The 27,145-nt window shown below is 43.7% G+C and overlaps 1 protein-coding gene across 1 annotated transcript in view; it reads left to right on the forward strand.

Moving 5' to 3' along the window:
• CFAP299 (cilia and flagella associated protein 299) overlaps window positions 1-27,145 on the forward strand; it is a 202,595-nt gene that overhangs the window by 168,008 nt on the left and 7,442 nt on the right. The window contains exon 4 of the mRNA XM_074147785.1: window positions 5,667-5,809. Within this exon, the coding sequence (XP_074003886.1) occupies window positions 5,667-5,809 (143 nt within the window). The remainder of the gene's footprint in view (window positions 1-5,666; window positions 5,810-27,145) is intronic.

The raw sequence follows: 27,145 nt of genomic DNA on the forward strand, positions 1-27,145 counted from the left end.
AAATCCCAACCTGTAAGCCTATGTTTTATGCTATTTTCACTCCCAGCTAAACAAAAGAACAGGTCAGCAATTTATTCCTACTTGCAAAGCAGAAATGGTAATAACATCTGGTTTAAAGATACAGGGGTGAGGTCTTTCCTCTGACTACTGTTGCCCACTGGTATTTCTATTAGATGTAATGTGATCTGCAGGTGGCAAATAAGGCCAAACGCTATGCAACAAAAATAAATTGCTACTCATGAAAAATATATTTCAACTGGTAATGTATTTTACGCCTGTCCCTTTCAACGTAATTGTGCTTGTTCCCCTGGGTCCCCACCTGTGATATCGTCCACATGAAAAGAGCTTCCTCAGTGAATTAGTAATTGACTCCTAAATATTGTCTGTCTTTACTTTCCCGTCATCTACCTTCAGTTTGGCATGCTATTAAAGGACTCGCATTACGAGACTACTTCACCAGACAGCAGGGCTGGTCTCTTTATATTCCCATATATTCTCTCTTCTCAGCTACACTGCACTTTAACACATCTGCATTGCAATAATTTCCAAGAAAGCTGAATCATGGTGCGCTCCAGTTCATTTGCCATCTTGTAGGTCCCTGTCCAGCAAAGCCCTTGGATGCAGTTAAAAACCTGCTGTAATTTGTGTGTAAGACGTGCCCACAAACTGTGCTGAGGAGGTGCTGAAAGAAAACCCTGTATTAAAATGTTTTCTTTCAGAGCAGGAACGTTCTGCTCTAAGGATAGAGGAAAGGCAAGAGTTTTGGGAGAGTTAAAGGTTTGTCCTCATCCAACTGTTCTAATTCCGGTGTTTCTAACTGATAGCGTAGGACCTGATTTTCAGCTGGGTGAAGCCAGTGCAGATTTTACTTGATTTTGAGGATCGCTGGGTGGGAGAAATGCACTTATTGCAATGTCTGGTAGGGCTGCACATTAAAAGGGGAACAGCGATGGCAATAGAACTGTACAAATAGTCCATGTAGTTAAGAAGATTGATAAATATCTGGATGAATTGGTTATTCACAGTGGTTTGTTGGGTTTCTTTAATCTGGTTTGAAGTATGACAGGTTGGTATTAAGTCATTTCCAAGGATCACAAACATACACTCCTGAAGAAAGTGCCCTTGTATTTAGCATAGGCAAGTGCAGCTCCTTATAAATGTTCTGCTTTTGTCTGTAGGAAGCAGCAGTTGCAAATGGTTTCAGAATATTCAGAGCACTGGCATCCCACAATATTAGTCTGCTGTAAGAAAATATGGCTGGAGATGGGAGCAAAAAAGATAAGCAGGGAGATGTAAGGTCTTGCTCTGTTCCCAATGATGGTTTGCTGATCTTTAACTTTATCCACTGCCTGAGCCTCTCCCCCTTGGACAGATTTACATTTATATAAATACGAATATATAATAAATAAATAAATGTAAATATATGGAGATATTTGTATTTATCCCCTATAAATACTACATCTCCCTTCTCTGTGGGTTTAAGCCTCCCTTTGTGTCACCCGTGAAGAGTTACAGCTTTTTTTGTGTAACCTCCTTGAACTTGGATGTGAGGGATGTGAATTCGGTGAACCCCTAGCTGATAAGAGGCGGCTCTCAGAGCATTTCCAGTAGCCATCCTCTCACCTGCTAACACTCCTTGGACCACTGGCCTTACGCATCTCTCTCCCGCTGCCACCTCCAGCACCAGTATTGGAAGGAGCATAACATCTGACCTCACTCCAAGTGCAGGGGCCACATGTTTGAGACATGTCTGAACTTCAGAAGAAGTTTTGTATTGCTTGTTTCTTGGGTGGGTCACAGTCCTCGTATACAGCTAAGGCTTTCTGCGTCCATCGGTTTGTGTCCCTGTTGCACGTAGCTAAGGAACATCTCCTCCTATGCATTTCCTGACTGGCAAACTATGGGGTTCATCTCCAGCAAGAGAGAGGAGTTCCCTGTGGGGCTCTCAGAAGCATCCGTGCTGCTGGTGGTTTGCTGTGAGGGATATGCTGGCTTTTGTGGGCCAAATTTATGGCTGAAGAATTAGGCACAACTCCATGGCTTTTAGCAAGCTCACACCCCTGCATGGTGATGCTAGCAATGCTGCTGGTATTGACTCCGTGGAAACTACAAGAACTCCACGGTCCTTGGTGAAACCCCACTGCTGCAGGCCTGTAGCGTTCAACCAGAGCATTGGGAAAGGAACACCATGTTGTTAGATGGTAGTTATAGGTCCCTTCCCACTGAACAGTTCGGTTCGGTTCGGTTCGGTTCTGTTCTATTCTATTCTATTCTATTCTATTCTATTCTATTCTATTCTACTCTACTTTGTTCTAGATTGTAATTAAAAGTCAGTAGGTTCAGTTGTTAGGCCCTACAAAGCTATATGGAAACATATCTTTCAAACCCCATCTTAAATGAAAGCTTTTTCACCTTTCGCCATGTGAGTTCCTGAAAACTCAGAGGTGGATGTAAAGCACAAAGTCTGTGCTTGGTAGGATTTGTTGTGTTAGAGACAAATCAGAAGAGTATTGAAGAGACTTTTAGGAGAGCATTTTCCTGCTTGTGGGTTTATGGATTTTTAATCTCTCTTTCAGTAGCTTTTCAATCAAGTGCTTTATCATTTTGGGAGGAAAGAGTGTACAAGCCTTCTCAGGGGCAAAAAGGTGTGACACAATTAAAAAGTTCGGAATAATTAAGAAAATTCAAGCTGATTCATAGTTTAATGAATGAATGCTTATAGGTGGTTAGAAATGAATCAGAGATGAGGAAAGAAGAGAAATTGTGCTGACCTGAGAAGGATCAAAGGCCTTTAGTTTTGAGGAGGAGGCCTGAAAAGTGCACCTTTAACATACAACGTTTTTGTTTAGATATTCTGGTGCTCTCTTAGAGTTCGTAAAGCAATTTTAGTGGTAGTCTCTATGCTTACCTGTAGTTCCGTGCTGATTTATAACTGGTAATATATGAACAGTTTTTTAGGAGATGAATTTTATAAGCAGCAGAGCCTTGAAAGGTAGCCCTCTGATTAACATTGCAAATAGTACTTTAACGTCTGCCAGCTTTTTTAAATGATCGGATCATACTGGGCAAGACGAGACATTCGTTTAAAACTGGCTTTTTCTGAAGGAGGATGAATCCCTGTTTCAGACGCATGGCGTACACCTTCTCTTGTGTCTAAGTGTGGGTACAGTGTCTTGTGTGCTGGGGACAGTCGTCCTTCTCTCATTGCCTGGTGTCTGCCCTTACCTGGCTCTCCAGACACACAGATCGGCTGTTCAGCACGGGAGGGGATGGGTGAGGAGAGACGTATTTCAAGATGGTCAGATGTATTGCAGGAGATTCCTCTGGCTCTTCCTGTTGACAAAGTTGATGGTACAAAATTGGAAAATGAGTAACACGTGTTTTGATGGAATTAAATATGAAATTGGAAAAGGAAACATGTCTCAAGTACAACAAAGGCTTGCCAAATAAACCGTTAGACTCTAGAAATGTGCTGCTGTTAAAATATAAAATGTTTTTTGAAAGGGTTCCATGTGGTATTGCTTCCATTTCCCCCACATTCAAAAAAGAAATATCACTTGATATCAGTTGAGTAAAAACAAACGTGTACAGCTAACAAATACTGTTATACATCACCAGCAAGTTTGCTGATGACACCAAGCTCGGTGGTTTGGTCGACACACTGGAGGGAAGGGATGCCATCCAGAGGGACGTGGGCAGGCTGGAGAGGTGGACTCATGCAAATTGCATGAAGTTCAACCAGGCCAAGTGCAGGGTCCTGCACCTGGGCTGTGGCAATCCCAGGCACAAATACAGGTTGGATGGAGAATGGCTGGAGAGCAGCCCTGAGGAAAAGGACTTGGGGGTGTTGGTGGACGAGAAGCTCAACATGAGCCGGCAATGTGCGCTGGCAGCCCAGAAAGCCAACCCCATCCTGGGCTGCATCAAGAGAAGTGTGGCCAGCAGGTCACGGGAGGCGATTCTACCCCCCTCTACTCTGCGCTCGGGAGACCCCACCCGGAATACGGTGTCCAGCTTTGGAGTCCTCAACACAGGAAGGACATGGACCTGTTGGAACGGGTCCAGCGGAGGGCCACGAAGATGATCAGAGGGATGGAGCACCTCCCCTGTGAAGACAGGCTGAGGGAGCTGGGGTTGTTCAGCCTGGAGAAGAGAAGGCTCCGGGGAGACCTCACAGCAGCCTTCCAATATCTGAAGGGAGCCTACGGGAGAGCCGGAGAGGGACTCTTTGTCAGGAGATGTAGTGACAGGACAAGGGGTAACGGTTTTAAATTGGAAGAGGGGAGATTTAGATTAGATATTAGGAGGAAATTCTTTACCATGAGGGTGGTGAAGCACTGGAACAGGCTGCCCAGGGATGTTGTGGATGCCCCATCCCTGGAAGTGTTTAAGACCAGGTGGAGGTGTCCCTGCCCAAGGCAGGGGGGTTGGAACTCGATGATCTTTACGGTTCCTTCCAACTCTAACCATTCTATGATTCTGTGATTCTAACAAACAGCCTTTACGCTCAGCATTTAGTTTTTCTTATGTGGATCCCAGGATGCAAGAACCCTTCTGTCTTACAAGTCCACACTCATCCTACCAGTTCTTTTTGCTTTGTGGGCCATGGTAGTGTGTGAAAAAGAATTGCCTTCTTCGAACCTATTCTCTATTCACTTGGAAAATACAGCAAATAAAAGGTAAAGGAACAGAGAAGCAGTAGAGAGTAAATGGGAAACAGGGTTTCCCAGCAACAAGTGGTACAGAAAGCCATCTCATCAGCGCCATGTCTGTGACGTGCATCTTGGCAGCAGCAGAGATGCTCTTAGACGTGTTAAACCCTAAGGCGGAAAGCCATCTCTCACAGCCAGAAGCAGCATGTTGCCATCCCCCGGGTCCCTCACCACCACCTTCCATTCAGCTCCCACACATGGAGGTGTTGTCCTTGTAGCCACCCTGCTTGAGTCAGCTTTATTTGTAGGCACGGGTTTTGTTTTGTTGTTTGTTTGCTTGTATTTGAATTATCAGATTTTTCCTCTGGAACTCATTAGCTGTTAGGAATAAAATAATACAAGGGTTGTCTTGCAAGGGAGGGGGCTGGTGAAGTCCACGCTATTCTCTGGGCATAGCACAGAATAGAAGGGTGTACGGTAACCAGTTTCTAGTCCCTTGTCTTTCTGAAAAGCTAAAAATCCGAGTATTAAGTTAAATTAAGTTTTGCTTTGGCTGTAGAGGTGCATCCCAAATAAAACAACATTCTCACCCTTCCTTTTTGGTCCAGTAATTAGTGTATGGACAGTAGTGTTATAGAATGGCCAAAAAACCCCACCCTTGCTTAAAAATAGGTGTCCAGTGGCATTAGGCTGCTTTAGGATTGTGTGCATGGGGCTGGCAGACATGGCCTGGGACCTGTGGGAAAACCGTTCCGAAGTGGCAGCAGGAGACATGGGGAATACAGGAGGACATGTTGCATGACACTGAATTTATATTTATTTGCACTGCAATGCTGCCAAGCTTGTGTTAAGGATATGCTGTAAGATGCCATAATTCAAGTGTCTTGACTTCTAACTGAAGCCTGGCCCAGGTGAAGTTGAAGATGTTTATATGCTCTCTAAATATGTTGTTATATGGAAATCTGTGCACGTATCTTTCTGTTCTTCATTTGTGGCCGCCTTTGTGTTTTACAGTCCATAATCTTCATTCGTGACCGAAATTCTCGTCACCAGGAGGTGTCTGCATACATTGACTATGCACACAGGCTGACAACAGATGATTTTGAGGTCTACTTCAGCGGGAAGAAAAAGCTTTTCCCTCGGAACTCTGATCTGAGGTATTTATCTTGACTTTGTTTTCATTTAATTGCATTTAGGCAATACATAGAGAAAGATTTAAAGGTTTTTGAGTAGGAAGATAGCTTATAAAAGTGTTTTTCACTGAAAGGCAAACACCGTGGATTAATCAGGATTAGTTGTGGAGAAGGGCTTTAAAAAAGGTCCCTGTCAAATTTATTTAGTCCAGAGCATAAAACTTAACTAGGACTTTACAACCATCGCCTGTCTCTGCATCTCTCGTTGCCCTGAGGAGTCTGTAAATAACAACCTGCTTTGATCAGTAAGAGCCACAGGCCACACAGCTGCAATCAGTCGTTCCCACAACATCTCCAGCTTTGCCCGCACTTTGCACAGAGTCAATGGGAGGATGCTTTGCTTTGAAAGCAGGCCGCCTGCAGATATCTTCTGGTGGCAAATAAGATGGTGTGTCACCTGTGACTAATGAGAAACATCATCAATGAGCTTTTGCACTGAAGAACGTGTTTTCTTTAAAATACATGCTGTCCCTGAGCGCCCAAGATACATGAATGAGAGATTTTGTTTTGTGCACTTGTGTTGGTGAAGGCCAAGTTGAAGAGGCTGGGAGCAGTAAAGCTTGCAGTCTGAGTGGGGCCTGGGACAGTCCCTAGCGCTGAAGGAGTGTGTGACACGGCAGATGGGTGCTGTTGGACATGGGGAAGAGATGGTGAACCTTTCAGTGGGCTGGAGTCTCCTCTTCCCTCGTGCGAAAAGGTAAGAACTGCCAACAACGAACTGCAACGTCATGGGCAGTTACTGTCTCCTGCTGAGAAGGTGTCCGGTACAGAGGAGTTAATGCATTTCTCCATTTTCTAAGAGTGGTGTTCTCTCATGCAAATCGCTGCAAATACTGTTCAGCCAAACTCTGGTGTGTGTAACAGAGCCAGAAAGCAGGAATGGCTGCTGGAGGGGACGCGGGGGCTGGTGAAGGCTGTGTGTCATTTGCTCACGGAACAGCAGATGTCACTAATGAGGCAGAGAGGCTGAAATCTCAGCGCTAGCTGAGATGGGAAGCAAAAATTCTGATTTTATGCTTTTAAGCCACAGGGATGAACAGACAGTTGCCGGTTTATGACTGAATTAAGAACAGGAGTGAACATAACATTGTGTCTGCTTTGCATATTATGTCCTTTCTACATATTAGGGTTTTATTAGCGACTCATAAATAAGCCTTTTAAAATCATTGTTGTCATATCCAGTAAGAAAGGTTACTGTTGTATCCAGTAGGTGTGTGCTTAGTCCTGGCTATTCTGAGTTCAAAAAGTCTCATTTAATGTATGCTTTAACCTCTTTATCCTTCCTGTGGGTCAAAACTAGGATACACTGCAAACTTCATGGAGACCTCAGTGTGTTCCTTCCTTCTGGTAGTATAATTATAGCTTCAGGTGATTTTTCATTTAACCTTTTTGTTAAAGAAAAAAAAGGGGTGTGAGTGGGTAAAGCATTACCTGTAACTAGAATGTAAGCTATTCAAAACTGCATTTGAACTTTCCAGCTGAAGGTAAAGGAAAGTTGAGATAGAGCATACGCAGTGCCGGGAAGGCTAGTTTGTTTTATTTATTTATGTGTATGAATGTATGCACTGGCTACAGGGAAAACCTTCCCTTTATGGTTAAATGATGTGGTTCTTGGTGCGTCACATATACAAACCGGCTTTTTGTAAAAGGCCCGTCACATCACAGAAAATGTCTCACCACATTTATATATCCTGTGGTCCACTGGAGCTGTCGAGCACCCCATTTTGCATCAGTTGGGTGTCTTCAGCGCGTTTCATTCCCACCATGTCCCTCATGGCTAATCTTGAGAATGTTACTGGACAGATGGAGGACAGCTATGAAGAAGCCCAGAAAAAAAGGCTTGGCTAGTACTGATTTAAAGATTCTCGTTGGCAGAGAACTTACCGTGTCCCCTGAAAACCCGTTTATTGAGTAGATAGAAACATCCTGTTTCTTGGTTGGAGTCTTAAATTTGAACCGCACCTGCTGGATCGTGTGTTTGTAGTTGCATGCCAGGTTAAATACAGCTTTAAGATTAGACAAGTTGTAATTACATAGACTGGCATCAAAATGGTCTTCAGCCATTCTTCAGTAATCTATCGAGAATGCTGCTTATGAGTGGGGATAATGTGACTGTATGTATAATTTAGTGCCTTCAGCTTTGAATCCCTTGTCAAGCTCCCAATCTAAGTCTTTTCATTGAATTTTTCTTCCCTGGATACTTATGCATTTAGGCAGTTATAAAAATGTCTGACTATAGACGGCATATCTACTTGTCAGGCTGAAAGACTGGCTATTTCTGTCAAAAATCGTTGTTCCTAGACGTTGTTGCATCAATTTAAGTAGTTCCAAAATACTGCCTTCTTAAAGAACAAGTCAGTTTGGGAAACTGCCTCGCTGGAGCTTTGCAAAGCCCTTACTCATGGTCATACTTACTCTTAGTAACTTGGGAGATCTACAAATCTTGGGTTTTGGAGGACAGGTTAGTATCTTGTGCAGAGCTATCAAATTATCTTTTAAATATGGAAATCCATACTTTGCTGCAGCACATTTTTTCCTTAGCTGCCTGAGGCTCTCAGAAGATATTAAACTTGGTCCTAAGTACCCTCTGAATCAGATTCTAATTCACAATACTGAACAACAAAGTTTATGTGATATTCATACTTTAAATCCGGTGGGTAATATCAGAGGCTTTGGTATTTGATCTACGTGGTTCCTCTGAGTATTTTTGCCATTTTATTGCATTGCCCTATCGAGGGAGTATTATTTATATGATATAATCCTCATTTGGTTCCAGTTTATTAAATGAAAGGAATGTGTTAGGCAGTCAGTTCTTAAGAGGTCTGGAATCTGGACTGTAATTGAATCCATTCCCTCTCAGCTAATTTATGTAATCTGATGAGAAACAAGTGTAATACAATTTGTTCAAAGAAAATGGAGAATGTTCACTCTGTGGAGCCATACCAAAAAAGTTCTCTCTGAATGAAGCAGCACAGCAAAAGATGAAGCTTGGGCTGCCTTCTGTCTGATCAGCCATACTTTGAGTATCTCTCCTACTGAAGGAGGATGAAACTGATGTCTTGCAGTAGAATTGTACTATTTCAATTTTGTATGAACTCCTGCTCTGGTTTTTCGTTAGTTTTCTGTGGCAGCGTGCTAGATATGGTAATTTTGATACTGTACGCTGTAGTATTTTATCCTCACACTTGGCTTGTGGTTGCAGTGTTTTCACTTCTTCACACTGGTGCACACATTCTTTTCTAAAACAGAGCCAGGTGAGGAGCCACTTACTGTAGAACATGGGTCAAAGATTTCCCCCCGAACTAATGGTGTGAAATCACTTACTTATCAACAGTGAAAGTTGTTCGTTTTGGCCCCGGCACGCATCAGTCTGAGTGTGGGAGGTCCAGCGTTCAGGGCTTTGTGGTGATGGGCCTCATCTGCGATGAAGTGCATCAGGACACAGGGTGCTCTCAGACACGGCATGTTGTTCGTTACTGGCAAGAACGTCCCATCTGATTCTGCCCTTCTCCTCTCATAGCTGGGCTGTGGTCTGTTTGGCTGCAGTTGGGCGCAGCATTTGGCAGTCACTCATTAACTGGGGTTGGAATTCCCTCCTATTTTATTGTCAGGTATGTTCTAGATACCATCTGTTAATCTGTAAAGACCTGTAGGCCAAATCGTGGCCAGCAATATGTTCTCAAGTGTGGGGCATGAGGCAACGTCTCCCTTCCCTGCTGTACCCCATAACCTGCAGATTGGAGAGCAATTTACAAAGAGTTCTACTGCTACCCCAGTAAGGGCTGAGAGGGAAGAAGTTGCATTTTCACACTTTGTGGTGTGGGCAGTCCCACTGTGCCAGGCAGATGTGCAGGGAACTTTTTTCACATATAACAGTTTTTTTTAAAATAAAACAGGAGGTTGTTCTTGTGTTGAAGGATCCACAGTTATCCATTTCTCCTGCTGCCCTGGTGGTGTATTTCCTTCAGTGGGCTCTGAGAGGGAAGCCCTTTGGTAACTCACTCTTGATGCCCATCTGCGGAAGCCACTCATCATCCCTTTGGTGTGTCACTCCCCAGCCACCCCAGCTAAAGCAGGAGAGGACAGCTTCTCAGTAGTGCTGAATACCTGCAGATCAGAAGCTCATTAGTGTCTCTCACGATCGGATGCTATGGATATAGACCACAAGTTAAATTCAGACTTCACAATAAAGGTTCCCGAGTTTGCAAAATGTGCAATCTCCAATCATGGAGAGGATTAGACAGACTCCACCCCCTAATTTACAGAGATTAACATTCTGTAGTAATATTACAGTGTGAAAGAATTCAGGGTTGAGAAAAAAATACCTCTCTTGAACATCCCAGTTCCGTAAGGAATTTGCCGTGACTGACGTGTTGCCACTGGATCTCTTAAAAAAGAGATACTGATCTCAAACAGTTTGACAAGGGCAATATTTTGTTTATAGTTTACAAAAAGTAGATATGGTTTATTTCATTTTTTTGTCATCATACTTAATGTTTACAAAACTATCTGAGTCTTTGGTTACAACTGTGTTCTGTGTTTGTTGACCGATATCTCAACAATACCAAAGCAGGTGCTGTTGAGACTTTGGTGAAATGGTTGGCAAAGGGTGAGAACAGAGCCAGGGAAGGCTGGGGTCGCTCCAGGCGTGTCTCCTCTTCTCCAGCCTCATGGGGGGAAAGTGTTCTTCTCAATGTTTATCTGTAACTCCAGAGTGCTGTCCTTGTACAATGGTATTCACCATATATGACACTTAGTGTCCTAACTCACAGGTAGCCTGGCCTGATTTTTGAAGATTTTCAGTACTTACGCTGTTGTTGCTTTCAGCAGTTATTTACAGCTTCGTCAGTCACCCGTTAGGTTCCCACTTATGCTTGTTGCTGTCTTGTGTTTGGCATCTAGGATTTTTCGTCATAGTCTTCAAATCTTTTGGAGATGAATTGATAACACTGTTCCCAAACAGGAACATCCAGGGGACAATTCTTAAGGGCCGCATAAGTATGGAAGGCAGTGGAGAGCAAGTGGCACGTAGATGCGTAGGTAGAGAGGAGAGAACATTCAGACTGAATGTGTGAGAAGAAAATTCCATTGCTGCCAACTCAGTAAATGTTTCATTTGGAGATGTATGCTTCCACATCTGACTTGTATTTAAATATAGCAAATATTACTTTTCACTTTTAATTTCTCTCGTTTTTTCAATTCAGAGTTCAATCTCGTAAGAAAGATAGTCTTTTAAGAGGAAAGATTGGCTTTTTACAGTTTTGAACAAACTAGCTATATACATTTGAAATAGGGAAATGGAAACTAAAAATTGCTAAACTCTTAGGATAGAAAAAATGGTAACACAGGGGAAAAACTATCTTGCCTTCCTTGTCAATGCAGTCGTACCGTCACTGCAAAGAACAGAACAGCAGGAAAAACCTCTCAGAAAAAAGAAATTGGCCAAGCACTTGTCTGGACTGGGATTTGAGCTGAAGCTTCTGTGTGCAATTTGAGAATCAGAGATGATTCATGGCTGTTTACGCGTGAAGACAGTGTTATGATGCACAGACAGATGCATTAGGCAGTCGGACCTAGACATGATCACTCTTTCTCCTCTCACCGATTCCCTGAAAATAAAGGGACTCTGCAGGCCACAAGATGAAATCCTCACCTCACCAGGGAGCTGTGGTACCTTCCCACCAGCCTTGGGTCTCTCCTAATGTGGACCAGAAATGAATTAACCTTTGCAATGCTGACAGTAGATGTGCGCTGATGCTGTCGGGCTGGGTTTTATCAAGCTCTTCTAAATCGCCCTGTTGTTTGGGTAAGATCGGCCAGTCAACGCACCAGAAACCCGGCTATGGCTCAGGCGAGGAGAATGTGCTGAACCCTCTCAAGCTGCTTTTTTCAAGGCCCCTTTAAGGAGTCCGCCAGAATGGGCTTTCTGGCATGGGTGCAGGGTAATTAATAATATTAGAAACAATATCAGCTAATGGGGGAGGTCCCAAACATGGGACCTAATTAAGCATTCACTTAACTGCTTCCCGATTTAGAGAAACACTTAAAGCATGTGTTCGCATGCTTTTCCGAGCAAGAAAACTGAACAAGGACCCTAGATTGGGGCTTTATACTGAACGTGTTTGCACATAAAATGTTAAGAAGCACCATGAGTAGTTGCATTGTTTATTTAAAAATCCGTGTCAGAAAGAATGAGTGTGTGAAGTGTGGCGGGCGAGGAGCTGAGGGTAGAGCTGAACAGCTCTGCTCTCCCTCTGCAAACACATCTTTAGTTTGTGCTGCGGTGGGTGATCTGGGCATTGCTCATTAGGAATGGGCATGGATGTTCGTGATGAGACGGCAGTGTCCTGTAGTTTTGTGAGAACTTTTCTGTCCACTTTGCGCCTTGGTTTTGTTGTCTGAGGTACAAGCACCAGCCGGGGCACTGCGTGGTGATCTTCAGGCACCGCGTGGTTCCTGCCACACGCCGGTGCCTGAGAAACCACATTTTCCTTCTAGTTAGACCAGGAAATAGCTGTGGCTGAAGTCAGTATGTCCAGATTTTTTTAATGAATGGTTGCGTGGAATAACTAGTACTTCCTTCAGTTGCCAGCTATATCCTCATAAAAAATGATGGCAAAACTCTCCTGCGCTGCGTTGATAAGTGATGGTACTGCTTTGGGTGCCAGCTGCTGTAGGTAAAGCTGTGTGGTCATGGCAGACAGTGTATCAGTTGAACTGGGGAATCACTGCATCTTGTCATAAACAGTTTCTCCCTAATGCTTGGCAGGGTGAAGCCCCGGCCCCCATGATAAATAGCCTGCACCTGTGCCTGGCCCAAGAGACCAGAGGTTGTTTCTTGGTGATGAACTTCCAGGAAGCAGAATTAACACCGAGGGAAGGATCTGTTTTAACTCCTTGGAAAAACTAAAACTTCCAAATTTCCCTAAAATTTCCAAAGCTCTTATTTGAGAAAGACCTAGTATCTTTGAGATGTTCAGGGGGGAGAAGGAGCAGGGAGAGACAGAGAGCAACCCCTAATGAGCTCAGCGATTACTGGCTTTTGTGGCTGCATTTTTCAAGCTCCCCTGTCTGAGTTATGTCAATAATTAAAGATCCAATGAAGGATGGATATGCCACTGGATTTTGCACATCCTTGGTGAGGTCTGAGCAATCAGGGTCTTGAAATAAACATTTGGTTGAAAAATTCCTCAGTACCCCAAACTGAATCTACTAATCTCCTGTGCTGCAGCAGAAGAGCAAGTAATTTTATCGTGTACAAAATCATTCAAAATTGTTCAGTATCACTGTGTTTTCCCTTATTTTTGGATTATTTTGATGCCATGTATTTGTCTTTTCTCTTGTGTGATGCCCGTTAATATTTCTTTGCATGGAAATGTCTTACGCTTCTGGTCATTTCACTGCTCATCCTTAGAGCCTATCAGCAAAAAGTAAAAATCAACAGCGTTTTATAGGATCTGTCCGCAATGATCATGTCAGAGATACTTCATCAAAACCAAGTTAGTTTAATTGCAGTCGTTTTCAATTTGCTTCTACAAGTATTCTTAAAAAGGAACGCATACTTCATAAGCAATGTACACTGACTGTATCGCTTCTTCGTGCCACTGTATCACAGTACTTACAAGCTTTAAATATTGCATTTTTTGAGGGGTACTAGGAAGGTAAAGAAACCCAGATCCTGGCCTCTCGTGGAGATCTGCATGGATAAGTAATATATTTCTCTGAGCTTCTCTTGATTACTTTAAAAAAAAAAGGGAGGGGGTGGGGAGGGCAGGGTGGACACACTATCCTTTTTTGTTTGTTTGCACTACAGAGTTTGTATTTATGTTTGTGAAAATCTTTATATGATACACAATAGTGATTTTATTTTCAAAATATCCTGAAGGCACCCGTGCTTATGGGGAGCAGATGGGAGTCTGGTTGGTGAGTCAGTCAGCCTTCAGGAGAAAGCCTGAGGGATGCGTTTCAGCCTGGCCAGGCAGCTTGCTGGATGCCAACAGGGGGTACGCCGGGCGGGAGTAATGTGTCTCAGATGTAACATGCTGTCAGTGTGTTGTGTCCTTCTTGTTGGGTATTTCTTTTTCCTGTTATCTAACATACACCTCCCTTCTCTTCCTCCATGTAATAAGTGTATTACTTCATTTTCCTTGTCTTTACTGTTGTTTCAAATTTTTTCCTGGTTCTCTTGGTCTCTGGATTTCCTTACTTCCCCCTGCCTCCTTTTCCCCTCTCACTCACAGATGCTTATGGGGAGCTCACAAAACAGGATATTCCTTTGGGAAGCCTCGTAACAGCTCCTTGTGCCTGTGTTTTTCATGGAAACGAGAATCTCTGGCAGCTGAAGCCCCATCGCCGTGCTCTCTGATGCCAAGCTGTGGTGTGACAGTGACACATCTCTTGCCCGCGGTGCCATTTGGGCAGCGCTGGAGCATCCCTCCCTGGGTTCAGAGCTTGCAGCTTGGGTCGTGCGGAGCTTTTCATTTTCGCTTTTATCCCAGGCTTAATGGTTGAGTGGCAGGGAGTTCCCATGCTTTTCCAAGCAAGCCCAGTGGGGCTTGTTCAGTGCAATCGAGTCTCACAGCCCCAGTAAATTCTTCTGGTGCTTTTCCAGGGACTGAAGTATGAGACCAATTTAAGGAAATAATGTAATGCAGTGCAATAGTAAAGATACCATACATCTGCACGTGATGACAACTTAACTGCAGGTACTCAATGGGTCCCACAGGTTATTTTTATTATGTCTCTGAAAATGACCACAAGCTAGGAAAGTGACTTAAATCCTTTCACTGATAGGGCATTTTTGGAGGGTATGTTTTTCCTCTGCTATGAGTTTTAAATAGTCTATCCCCCCTCCTACTGGCCCCCTTTCTTGATTAATGCCTGGAGACCATGGATTTAGAATGACATTCCAGGCTGATCTAGTAACATGGTTTGGACATTAGAGCTGCACATGTTGAGCCAAGCCGGAGTCCTCGTTTTGCCAGAAATGCATTGTTTCTGTGCTGCGTCCAGGCAGTGCACCTGCACCTACACGCTGGAGCTGCCACTGAGGAACCCTTCCTTGGTCCTTCTTCTCATTACATCCTGGATCGGCGTGGTCTCTGTAATGATGTGGTACCTGGCTGGCTCCCTCTATGGCACTGGTACACCCTGAGGTCTGTGGGATACTGATACCGCGCTTTCCAAGGTGTTCAAAAGCTGGGATAAACATTTGGTGATGTGGTTTTATGGCCTTCTGTGTGCAGGCAGATCACACATGTTGTAACCACACTGAAAATATTTCCTGAAGAACAGCAGGAGAGGGGGTGGGAGAAGCATGGGCTTGCATTTAAGGTGGGGAAGGAGAGGTAATTCTGCTGTTCTTGATGCTCTTTTGGAGCTAATGGTACCATTTAAGGCACTTACTAGAGTTAGTGAGGGAACGAGAGACGCTTTTTTTTTTTTTTGGAAAAAAAAAAATTCAAATTATTTCTCAGATCATATAATCCTACATATATCATATAATGCTACAACATATAACCCCAACCTTTTCAGCCCCAAACTGATACAGAAGTCAGAATTTTCACAACATTTGACACTTTTAATGAAAAAACCACAACTGATTAATCAGACCTCTCACACCTGCTAAAATAAACAAGAAAATGGAAAATGTTTTGATAACAGAAGCACTGTTATTTGTTTAAATATTGCTACACTGACCACCAGAGCAGGGATAGAGAATGAGAGTGCTAGTTCTGATGTAGAAATTCCTGTGTGGCTTCAGACCTACCTGTCAGTGGAAGAGACGCGGTCTGCATGAGAGTGATAGATGGGTGTTGGTGGACTTCCTTCTTTCATTTTGCAGTAATCTTCCCCTGCACTCAGATTTCCACTTAAACACTGATACATGCCTGCAAATACCTTTTGATTTATGTGTTTCTTGCAAAATTTTAACTTAGCGTAAAAAACCTGAAGTATAATGTGAATTATGTTGTGTTCTGTACTTGTGAAATTCTGTCTTGACGAAGATGGGTGACAGGTTTTAAAACAAATGTACAGGAGGCAGGAGCTGTGGTAGTGTATAGCTCTAGTTGGGTGCATAGGAACTGGTGACTTTTCTCAACTTTTGGTTGAGAATATTTCTTTTTCTTATTGTTGGATATGGCAATATTTTTTTCTATATACAACACGTATATCATATTTCCAGTACTCTAAAACATTCAACTACATTAAGCAGATGTGGAAAAACAATGATTACATCAGTTATAAATCATAATATTTGAGAATGCAGCTCTAAACATTAGGGAGGGGAACAACTTATCTATGTTTTTTAATTTAAAGCTGCTAGAAAGCTATTAATCTGCTATAAGTCAGATTTTCCCATTGTTAAACCATTGTGCTATTCCAGTGTTTTGGAAAGCAATTAATCTTCATTTTTTTCTTGCATACACCCCACATATACTGTCTTCAAAGAGAGATGTTTCTTGAAAACTCTTTTTGTAATTGTTTTGCTAAGTTCTGGTCTCTATCTTTTGTCCATCGCAGTTTGTAATGTTGCTGTCTCTGCTGCCTGGTAGGGAGACGTTCCCCATCATTATCACATTTTTGCTTTCCCCCCTGTCATGTTAGATGTAAAATATTTTCCCCCTTTCTATGTTAGATGACAATTACTGCATTTTCTCGCAGTTTTACAACTGTTGTTCCCTACCTGTTAGTTAAAATCAGAATAATCTTACTGTAGCTCTCAGGAAACTTTATGGATATGTTCTTTTGCAAAGTATGTAAAAGACTTTGCTGTCTCTGTTTTTACACTGTGAAACACTACACTTACGTAAAAGAGAATTGTTCTTACATTGCTTCTAAATGAGAGATAGGTTCTTACAATTTGCAAGTGATGATTCTGAATATTCTCCTTTCAAAAAGAAGCAGCAGCTTTGGTCTAAACTGAGATTTTGTGTTCACTTCTCTGGAACAGAGTTTTATTCATATGTAATGTACACATATGTAAAAGGCACACGAGACTGCTTTCACTGGAGCTTTGTCCCGGACCTGACTGAGATTAAGGCTATTTAGTTTTTTTTCTTTTCTTTCTCTTAGAATTACAGTCTTTTTCATACATTAAAGCATCCTGGTCTTGGAGGTTGTGCAGGAGATGGGATCTACTCCTATTCTCTGAACACTGCAAAACCCTCTCTGCTCTTTACAGTATTTCTTAAAGTATCTAAAGCGAGAAATGGGACAAAAGTTCAAAACAACAGGTCAGTTGTGCTATCAAACTGATGAGTGCACTGAACCTGTTTCCAGGAAGCCATCCTCTACTTCCCTTTATTACTGTCCTAATGTTTTCCTTAATAATTATTCTGCATCTTTTTTCTTGCTATGGTTCAGACAAGTTCAAACCATTGGCTTGATACTCCACACTTCAAATGCTTTCATTTGGAACTAACACTAAAAATGATATTTTGACTTGCGAAAATCGTCTATATGTTAGTGAAGAACTGGGATTATTATTTCTGTATTTTTTTCCATCTCTGGCTTTTGATCGTTGCGCTTGCATCTAAATTCTGTCAAATCTGTTTTCCTGACAGCCCTGATGTTTGACGCTGAGCAGTGACTCCGCCAGATGCCTCAGACTCAATTTGCCATTGTCGTAGCATTAATGCAGTTCTCGGGTTCTATTTCCCATACCCACCAGTTAAAATAGTTTGGCTGTTTTCCTGAGCATTCGTTACCATCTATGCCAATGATTGCTAGTTTATTTTTTAACAAACTGGAACATAGGAAGTTCCATTCAAATATGAGGAAAAACTTCTTTCCGGTGAAGGTGACAGAGCCCTGGAACAGGCTGCCCAGGGAGGTCGTGGAGTCCCCTTCTCTGGAGATTTTCAAGACATGCCTTGATGCAGCCCTGAGTGATGTGCTATAGGAAATCCTTCTTTAGCAGGGGAGTTGGAGTAGGTGATCTCTAGAGGTCCCTTCCAACTCTGACAATTCCGTGATTCCGTGAAATCACTCAAACTTTTCTGTTTCGAGTAGCTGTAAACATCCCAGCAGTATGTGAAAGACTGTAGACCAGTAAAGGCCTTTTCATCATCTTTTGAAACCGTGCCAGACCTTAATGGGGAGCACAGCAGCCTTGGGAGAAGATTTCCCCCTTCATTCCAGGGGGACTGAATTTACAGCTTCAACAGGAGCCGCACTGATGGTATCGGACTCGACAGGTTTTGAAGGGGATCACAAAATCTATTTGTTTGATATTATTTGTGATAATCTTCTCGTGTTGTGCCCTTGGATGAATATCTCATGGAAAAGATGGGAATTTTCAAGCTTCCAAACTTAAGCCAACTCTGTCAGAAAGTTAGTGAAATTAGGTAGTGCAAAATTCTGAAAGTCACACAGGGACATCCAAATTAAAACTGTAGGATTGGGGCATCTCAGCCATAGTGCCACTGTTCCTCTTTTTGGATGGGATGTTTAAAGTAGTTTCACATTTTCAGTGTTGTTGTACCCTTGATACTACATGTTCATACATTTTGGTGGACATATATGCAGAAAGAGTAAAGCTCACCCCTGTTGTGCTCTGCGAGTAGTAAGCAGAAAAGGTTAATCAATGTAAGCTAGGAAAAATGGCTTCTAAGTTGTAGCTTGCTGAGGAGGTTGTTGGAGGTGTTTTTATCTATAGTATGCAGGAATATCCTCTTTACATCTGTGTATTGAAGACAGAGTGATTTTTCTTAAAAAATGTACTGCTGATTTGGTTTGTTCCATATAGGGCTATATTTGTTTTTTCTTTATAGGGCTACAGATTATGCAGCCATACTAAGCATATACACCTTCTGGATATCTGATTACTCAAATCTGACAGAAACGCATAACATTCCCGTTGTCAGCTGTTTATCTAAATAGTCTTTTTTTTGAAACAGTTGTAGTAACTACAGCCCCTGTAGTCCTACACATCAGTTTGTCCTGTTTTGAACAGATTCTATCATTCTGCATGAGGACATCTGCTTTCTTTGTTTCCTTCCCGTGATTCTAATAACCTCGCATGGTTTGCAGCTCAAGTGAGTAACAATTACTATGGGCAACTGACTCCCTTCGTGACATTTTGTCGGCATCCTCTCTCCATCACATCAGATCCGTGATCTGTGTCCTTGCCTGCAAGACACAGCAAGCGCTTCCAAACCGCTCACCCTGTGCCCTCACCTACACGGTGCCCCTTCAACCACATGAAGCTCTCCTTCAACTTCTGTCTCTTTCCTACTTTTCCTACTGGCTACTCTTAACGTGTACAGCCCCTTCCAGTTCATAGACTCCTCTGGGAATGGTTTTTCTGACCCAAGCATGTGCGGAGCTTTCAGTGCACTGCGTAGTGCTGTTGTTTTCAATGTGTTTCATGGGGCCTCCATTCTTTTCATCCCTCCAGATTTCAAAGGGGTTCTGGTTATAGACTGTTTCTCATTTTAATGTGCAAGTAGACGACAGAGTTTGACGATCTGGTTCTACATATGTGCGTCTCATGTGCATAAGCTTTGCAGTCAGATTACAAGCTATGAATCTATTGTAGAGAGGAGATAAGGAGTGCGAATGCTCTGTATGCCATTTTACTTCATTAATATCACAGCTCTGCTGCCTCGTTGGGATTGAAATAGAAAAGTTGCCTGCCTGATGCCCTGTCATCTCTCTGCTCTGTTGCTAAACATACATTTAAATTCGATATGTCAGTCTTCCATACTGATAGAATGATTGGGATTCGAAAGCATTAAAAAAACCAATGTTTTCAATAGTATGTTGATTTGAGCTATTCAAGCTATATTTTGCTGTGCTTCACAGCAATAATGGAAATGTGTGTAGTAATGGGTTATATAGTTTTTTAGCAGCAAAGAAAACAGGCAGTGGCTTTTCCTGTACCAAACATTCAAGCAGAAGAAACTAGTGGATCATACCAAGGCCAGTGTTGGTAAAATGTGCTGCCTGAAGTTAAACCTACTATTTTTTAAGTAACTAAGCAAGCTACTGTTTAAGATTTTATTTTTATGCTAATAGCTGTTCATAATTCTCCCCAGAATTAGCAGTCTCCTGGGTGCTCTGATCCCACCAAATTCTAGCAAAACACATCTTTTTCTTAACTAGTGCTGGCAAGCTGTAAACTGCAAAGCCCATTTTCCAGGAATTTTTACATCCTGAACCCAGAGTTTTTCTCCAGAGGTTTTCTGAGGATGTGTTTTACAGTCCTTGGTCTAATCAGCTTAGGAGTTGCTCTGCCAAAGATAGACCTTTTTCCTCAAGACAAGGTAGTGCTTTCCTGAAAAGCTGGTGGTTTTGCCACTTGAAGGGAAGTTAAGTTGCTCAAGATCGAAACTCCTGATGAGTTCTTATCTCTTCTGTTCCTGTGTATTTAAAAGCTTGAGGTCACTGTGATACAGATAAAATCCTGAGTGTATTGCAGAAATGGGGGAGGGGGGAGGCAGGTTGGAGTTATAGAGCAATATTTTGAAAATGTACCTAAATATTTAAGATGGGTCTTGTAAATGTTTGTATAATTGGCAAATTTTGGAGGATATGCCACATCTTGCAGAAAACAGCCAGGCAGGCCAGTGCCGCACCTCCATGGTGCCCGAGGTAGTGCCCAGCAGTTTCAGTGTCTTCCAGACAAAGGTGCGAGGGGAACGGAGCTTTTCTCGTGGGATGAGATTCTCCACATGCCTTTTTCCTATTCCAGTGGGAAAGGTGCATCTGAATGGCCCTGGGTCATTTGGAAATTGCACCCTTACTAGTTCAGCAGGCTGGTGGCTCTGATGATTCCCTCAGTGCCCAAGCTGTTAGGATTTCAAAGGATTCGCATTAGTTAGGTCTGGGAAGGAGGAAAGAATCCTTTCCAAGCCTTGAAGATTGGCTGTCTCCCCTGGCTTTACCTCACACCACTACAGTAAAATGCTAGGAAAAAGAAGTGTTCTTTTTTTCATAAAAGTGTTATTTTTCATCAGTTCAGCTGATAATTAGAAGTTTTAGCACATGGTTTTATAGATGAATTCTTGCTGGATTCAACTCTTTGCCTAAGGAGATTACAGTTGGATGGGGAGAAGGCCTTTTGAAAGAAACCACAGGAAGAGAGAGAGATACGTACATACCTTAAGCATGCTTTGAATACATGCCTTCAGAAAAACCCATCATTTCATCTCAGATGCTTAATCAAACTTTGATCAAGAGGTTAATTTATTCATGGATGTTCACCCTGCTTCCTTTAGAAGGGAAGACGTTGGAGAAGCTGGCCCAGCTCCACAAATGTGCATATCCAACTCAATATGCGACAACACTTTGACATTTCCTTTACTATCTCGCCTACCTGTCTAGTTGCCATTTAGTTCCTCCAGATCTTCCTGCTCATTGTGTCGACTTATGACTCTGACCCAACAAAGCACCCAGGAATTGTTGTCAGTGCAACTTCGGCACGCATCTGAAGGTCATGTTTTTAAAAGTGTTAAAGGTGTAGGCAGGTGCCCAGGGGGGTTTTGAAAAACTCGTGGAAGTTGTCTGCCATGCACCCCACCTGCTGCCAGAAACCGTCAGCCTTTGGAGATCTGTCTTGGCACTAACCTGCACCTTTGGCCCCTGAAGCATCTCACTGAGTGATAGCACAGGGCTGCATCTGTTCATCATGCCCTGGCTTTTCATTAATGGAAGAGGAAAGCTAATAACTGAACCTATGTGACAACCAGACAAATGCTCTCCTGTGATGCCTTTCTTCATTTCTAGGTCAGCCTTTGCTAGAAATTCCCCTCAGATAATAAATCTTTCCCTGAGATTTGATTCTTTTCTGAGGAAGACTCAGTGATCTCTTCTCCCATCTCACTGCTGATCATTATATACTCTTTTGTCTGCCGTGATGAGGAACTGGTTTGGTAAATTCGTAGTGAATGAATTTGAGGTCCCCTGTTCTCCAGAGATGGTTGTTCAGAACCTGGTGTGGAACAGGGACACAACTTGTAAATGGCGCTTGCTGTGGTTTGTTGGTTTTGTTTTGTTTTAACAGCTAAGGCCTGGCTAGGAAGGAAACTTTCATGACTGAGATTTTTACCTTTATAAGGTCATTTTTTTGCTCCTGAAGGCACTTTGTAAAAAAGAAATTACTTGATTAGCTGACTAATGTGCAATCACCATGTACTGGTAAGCAAAAGAACAGGAACTCTGGTTTTGTGTGTTCCTCTATCAGCTATATGCAACTTCCAGCAGGCCTTCAGTGATTATTAATTGCACAATATGTATAAGGTATTCATCCTGTTGTTCCTTCGACAATTACATGCCTCTCTTTTATCTTCTTTGTTGTAGCTTCAAGATAAAACTTTTTTCTTCTCGTTGGCCATAAATCCTAATGTATTGGGTGGTTTTATTCTTTAAAGATGGAGAAGGCTAATAAGATAATACATTCTGAGTGATTACTGCACAACTTCTGGAGCCTGACAGCAGTTTCATAATTTCTTGGGATCAGGCCTATAGCCCCAAGGACTTTAATTTATTTTCCTTTTATTGCTTTTATTTCTTCTCTTTTTCTTATTAATCTTAGCCTTCATCCTGAAATGCAAAAGGTGTACCCAGCTGAAGTTCAAACGGTGCTGGGAATACTGAGCAGATAACACAAAAACCACCTTGACTATGAGAAACATGTTTAAATGCTCCAGTGCTCAGGGAGTCTGCAAAAGCAGATGGACCTGCAAGCTGGAGCTCCTGGGCCAGGGTGGAGAGCCAGGGTGGACTGCAGGAGGGATGTCCCCAGCCTGAGTCCGGCTGGGACAGTGCTGCCGCCCCCAGCCCCTTCCCTTCCTGTGGGCACTAGGGTAGATGGACCTGGCCAGTGTCTGGAGACAGAGTATAAATACGCGCAGCAGCAGTTAGCGCAGAAAGCTCTGCCAGAGTTTGAGGAAACTGTGCCGTTTCCAAATTCTAAAACCACCTGAATTATATGGCTCATCCCAGACAGACAGTAACATAGTCTCTCCATAATGATAGTCTGCAGAGGGATTTTGTGGATTAAGTGTGTTTGAAAAATGGGTAGCGATTCTCTTGTTTAATTTACCATTTCTCAGTTCACCATAGTTCTCAGTCGAAACTCAGGAAAGGAAAGGAAATCTTTTGCACTCAAAGGTACATTCAGTCAATGATACTCTATGTCATATCAATGATGATACGTTGTCCTGGAAGCAAAGTGTCCTTCCTTTCCCTGCTGATTTTTGAAACGTTTCTTTGCATTTGTTAAGATCCCACAGAGAACTGTTCTGCCAGGAGGAGGGGAGAATTAGGGAGGAAGGTTGAATCCTAAACTTTGGAAATGAAAAGGGATACTTAATGTAGCAGTTAAGGGTTTGCTGACTTTAATGGCATCCTCCTGAGGGAGCACACCTGAGTCACACACCTAGTTTATGAAGACTGAAATACATGGCCCGATTGAAGTCCTTTGGCTTTGATGGATGGTGAAGTGCGATGGCTTGACATAAGAGGATGACGAGATGGGAGATTGGTAAGAGAGCACAGAGATGCACAGGGTGATCATCTGGGTCCCATTGCTGCATGTAGAATATCCATGGCAAGGTGTGCAGTTAGATGGAGTAGGTGTATCATGTGCTCGTAGTGTTAGCATATTTGAAATCATCTTTGATTTGTAGATAATTCATGACCAGAAGCAAAATTAACTGAGTGAGCTCCGTGCAACAAATTGCTCAACAGCTTCGTGTGTGTGTGAAACAGAGGAAAATCTAACAATTTTAGATGCTGGTAGACAGACCAACAAGATGAACTATACAGCACTGTTAATGGACACGGGCCGGAGAGGTGTGGACTTGGCAGTAGCTGAGAACATAGATCGAACTGTGTTTTCCAGTATAAAAATGACTATTTTATATGAAGATTAGAGGTTCTTAATATACTGTCAAGAAAAAGGCCGAAAAACAGAATCACAGGATGATATCACAGGCAAATCATGGCATAGACAAGTGTACTCTTCACTGGGTAAAAAACTGGCTGGATGGCCATGCCCAGAGAGTTGTGATTAATGGGGTGAAACCTTGTTGGCGGCCAGTCACCAGTGGTGTCCCTCAGGGCTCGGTTTTGGGGTCAGTCTTGTTTAATATCTTTATTGATGATCTGGATGAGGGGCTTGAGTGCACCCTCAGTAAGTTTGCAGGTGACACCAAACTAGGCGGGAGTGTTCATAGAATCATAGAATGGTTAGAGTTGGAAGGAACCGTAAAGATCATCGAGTTCCATCCCCCCTGCCTTGGGCAGGGACACCTCCACTAGAGCAGGTTGCTCAAAGCCCCATCCAGCCTGGCCTTGAACACTTCCAGGGATGGGGCATCCACAACTTCTCTGGGCAGCCTGTTCCAGTGCTTCACCACCCTCATGGTAAAGAATTTCCTCCTAATATCTAATCTAAATCTCCCCTCTTCCAATTTAAAACCGTTACCCCTTGTCCTGTCACTACACTTCCTGACAAAGAGTCCCTCGCCAGCTCTCCTGCAGGCTCCCTTCAGATATTGGAAGGCTGCTGTGAGGTCTCCCCGGAGCCTTCTCTTCTCCAGGCTGAACAACCCCAGCTCCCTCAGCCTGTCTTCACAGGGGAGGTGCTCCATCCCTCTGATCATCTTCATGGCCCTCCGCTGGACCCGTTCCAACAGGTCCATGTCCTTCCTGTGTTGAGGACTCCAAAGCTGTACGCAGTATTCCAGGTGGGGTCTCCCGAGCGCAGAGTAGAGGGGTAGAATCACTTCCCGTGACCTGCTGGTCACACTTGATGCAACCCAGGATGGGGTTGGCTTTCTGGGCTGCCAGCGCACATTGCCGGCTCATGTTGAGCTTCTCATCCACAAGCACTCCCAAGTCCTTCTCCTCAGGGCTGCTCTCCAGCCATTCTCTGCTTGAGGGTAGGAAGCTCTACAGAGGGACCTGGACAGGCTGGATCGATGGACCAAGGCAATTGTATGAGGTTCAATAAGGCCAAGTGCTGGGACAACCCCAGGCAACACTACAGGCTTGGGGAAGAGTGGCTGGAAAGCTGCCCAGCAGAAAAGGACCTGGGGGTGTTGGTGGACAGCTGGCTTAACATGAGCAAGAAGCGTGCCCAGGTGGCCAAGAAGGCCAACAGCATCCTGGCCTGTATCAGGAATAGCGTGGCCAGCAGGAGTAGGGAAGTGATCACGCCTCCATACTTGGCACTGGTGAGGCCTCACCTCGAGTGCTGTGTTCAGTTCTGGGCCCCTCACTACAAGAAGGATGTTGAAGTGCTGGAGCGTATCCAGAGGAGAGCCACCAAGCTGGTGAGGGGTCTAGAGAACAAGCCACATGAGGAGAGGCTGAGGCAACTGGGCATGTTTAGTTAGGAGAAGAGGAGGCTGAGGGAAGACCTCATTGCCCTCTACGACTACCTGAAAGGAGGTTGTAGAGAGGTGGGTGTTGGCCTCTTCTCCTGAGTGAATCATGACAGGACCAGAGGAAATGGTGTGAAGTTGGGGCAGGGGAGGTTTAGATTAGATATTAGGAAGAACTACTTTACTGAGAGAGTGGTCAGGCACTGGAACAGCCTGCCCAGGGAGGTGGTGGAGTCGCCATCCCTGGAGGTATTTAAGGAGCGTGTAGACAAGGCACTTCAGGGCATGCTCTAGTGCCCGAGATTGTAGGGGTTTTTTTGTGTATGGTCGGACTCAGTGATCCCAGAGGTCCCTTCCAACCATGACGATTCTGTGATAGCATCTTTTGGTTGTGGGAATTCCAACTCTCTTTTGTAACAGAATTCCTTTCCAAGCCCTCTTTGTGTTGCTGCTGTTCTGACTGAGAAATATGCCAGGCCATGACAAACTCAAAATGCACCATTTAGTTAATGCATCAGTAAGAGCTGCGTACAGTAGGAAAGCTTCAGACGTCCAGCATCCTTGAGGCACTTCTGGTCTACACCATAGGACTGTGATTCGTGTTATGCTCTTGTCCAGTCTAGATGCACATTTCCTAGGCAGTGTGGATTTGTAGTTCAGTGGAGCTTGCTGCAGTGTACCTTGCATTTATCTTCACCTCTTTTCAGTGCATTGCCCTTCATGGTATGCCTGCAAACTCATGAGAGTGGACTTAGAGACTTGCTGAGCAGGCATAGAGTTTCACATCAGGTCGATGAAAGCTGCAGGTGCTCATCGTTTTTGCATATCACACTCCCTTTTCCTCCTTGATGTCAGAAAAAATGGGCAATCTCAGAGGCAGATCCCAGGCGGGAGGTGGAACAGCCATGTGGCTTGGGGCGTTATCAGGAGGAGAGGGTAAGATCAAAGCCTTACGGTGCCGAAAGGAGCTCTGCAAGCCCTTTGATCTCAGAGTCACTCCAGCACTCTGGTGATGTTAAATGAAAGCCAGTCTCTGCGCCCTGTGGACGCTTCCCTGTTGCCACTGTGTGTAGCGTTCATTGTCGGGCTTCATGGCAGGGTCTCCTGTGCAGCGGGCTTGGCTCTCTGCGCATCCTCACAGTGCTGCTTTTGTGGTGTCGGGGCAGGATCTCAGCCCTCCCATGGAGTGTTGAGTTCATCACCCTATGGAATCACATGTGAACGGGAATTGGCATGGATGTACTCCTTTTGGAGGTCTTCTTGCTGAGTGAAGGAAGGAAAAAGGAAAAAAATTACTTGTTTTTAAAGCCATACAAAAAGAGAGGAGTCAACAGCTCAGGGAGATATTTTCAAACTCTTGCTACTCATCAGCTTCATTGCCATGGAGTAGTTGTAGCCCCAATGACTAGCAGCGATGTGTTAGTTCTTGTCCTCTGCCTGTTGAACATGATGGGCGAGTATCAGCCCTCCTGCGACCAGCGGCAGCTCTGCCGCTGCTCTTGGCTGAGCCAAATTGCAGGGTTCCTGCTGTTGCTTGGGGGAAATGGGAAGGATGGGCTGCGCTGGGGAGCTGCAGGGAGAAGGTGCTGGCGCTGGCCAGGTTTGAGCAAGAGGGAGCAGCTCGAATTTTCCATGCCTCTAAGAAACCAGGGATGAATGGGTTCTGTGGCCCAGGTGCTCATTTCTACTAGTTCTGTACAAGTGTTCATTGGAGTTACTCCTGATTTACAACTAGTTTGCAAGATAATCAGGCATGTGAGTGTAGCTAAATGCTATGGGGTTTTAATTCAATAAGCAGGAAAAAATCACCAAAATAGCTGCTGTGCACTGTAGCTGTGAAAAAGTCAAACTGCCTTGGCTTTCCAAAGTACTGTGACATATCTCACCCTACGCCGGCAATCATTTGATAAATATAATTATTTCAGTCAAAGCTGCTTCAAGATGAAAAAGAAAAGCAAAACTC

Source organism: Numenius arquata, chromosome 5 (assembly GCF_964106895.1).
Source record: "Numenius arquata chromosome 5, bNumArq3.hap1.1, whole genome shotgun sequence".
Classification (NCBI taxonomy): domain Eukaryota; kingdom Metazoa; phylum Chordata; class Aves; order Charadriiformes; family Scolopacidae; genus Numenius; species Numenius arquata.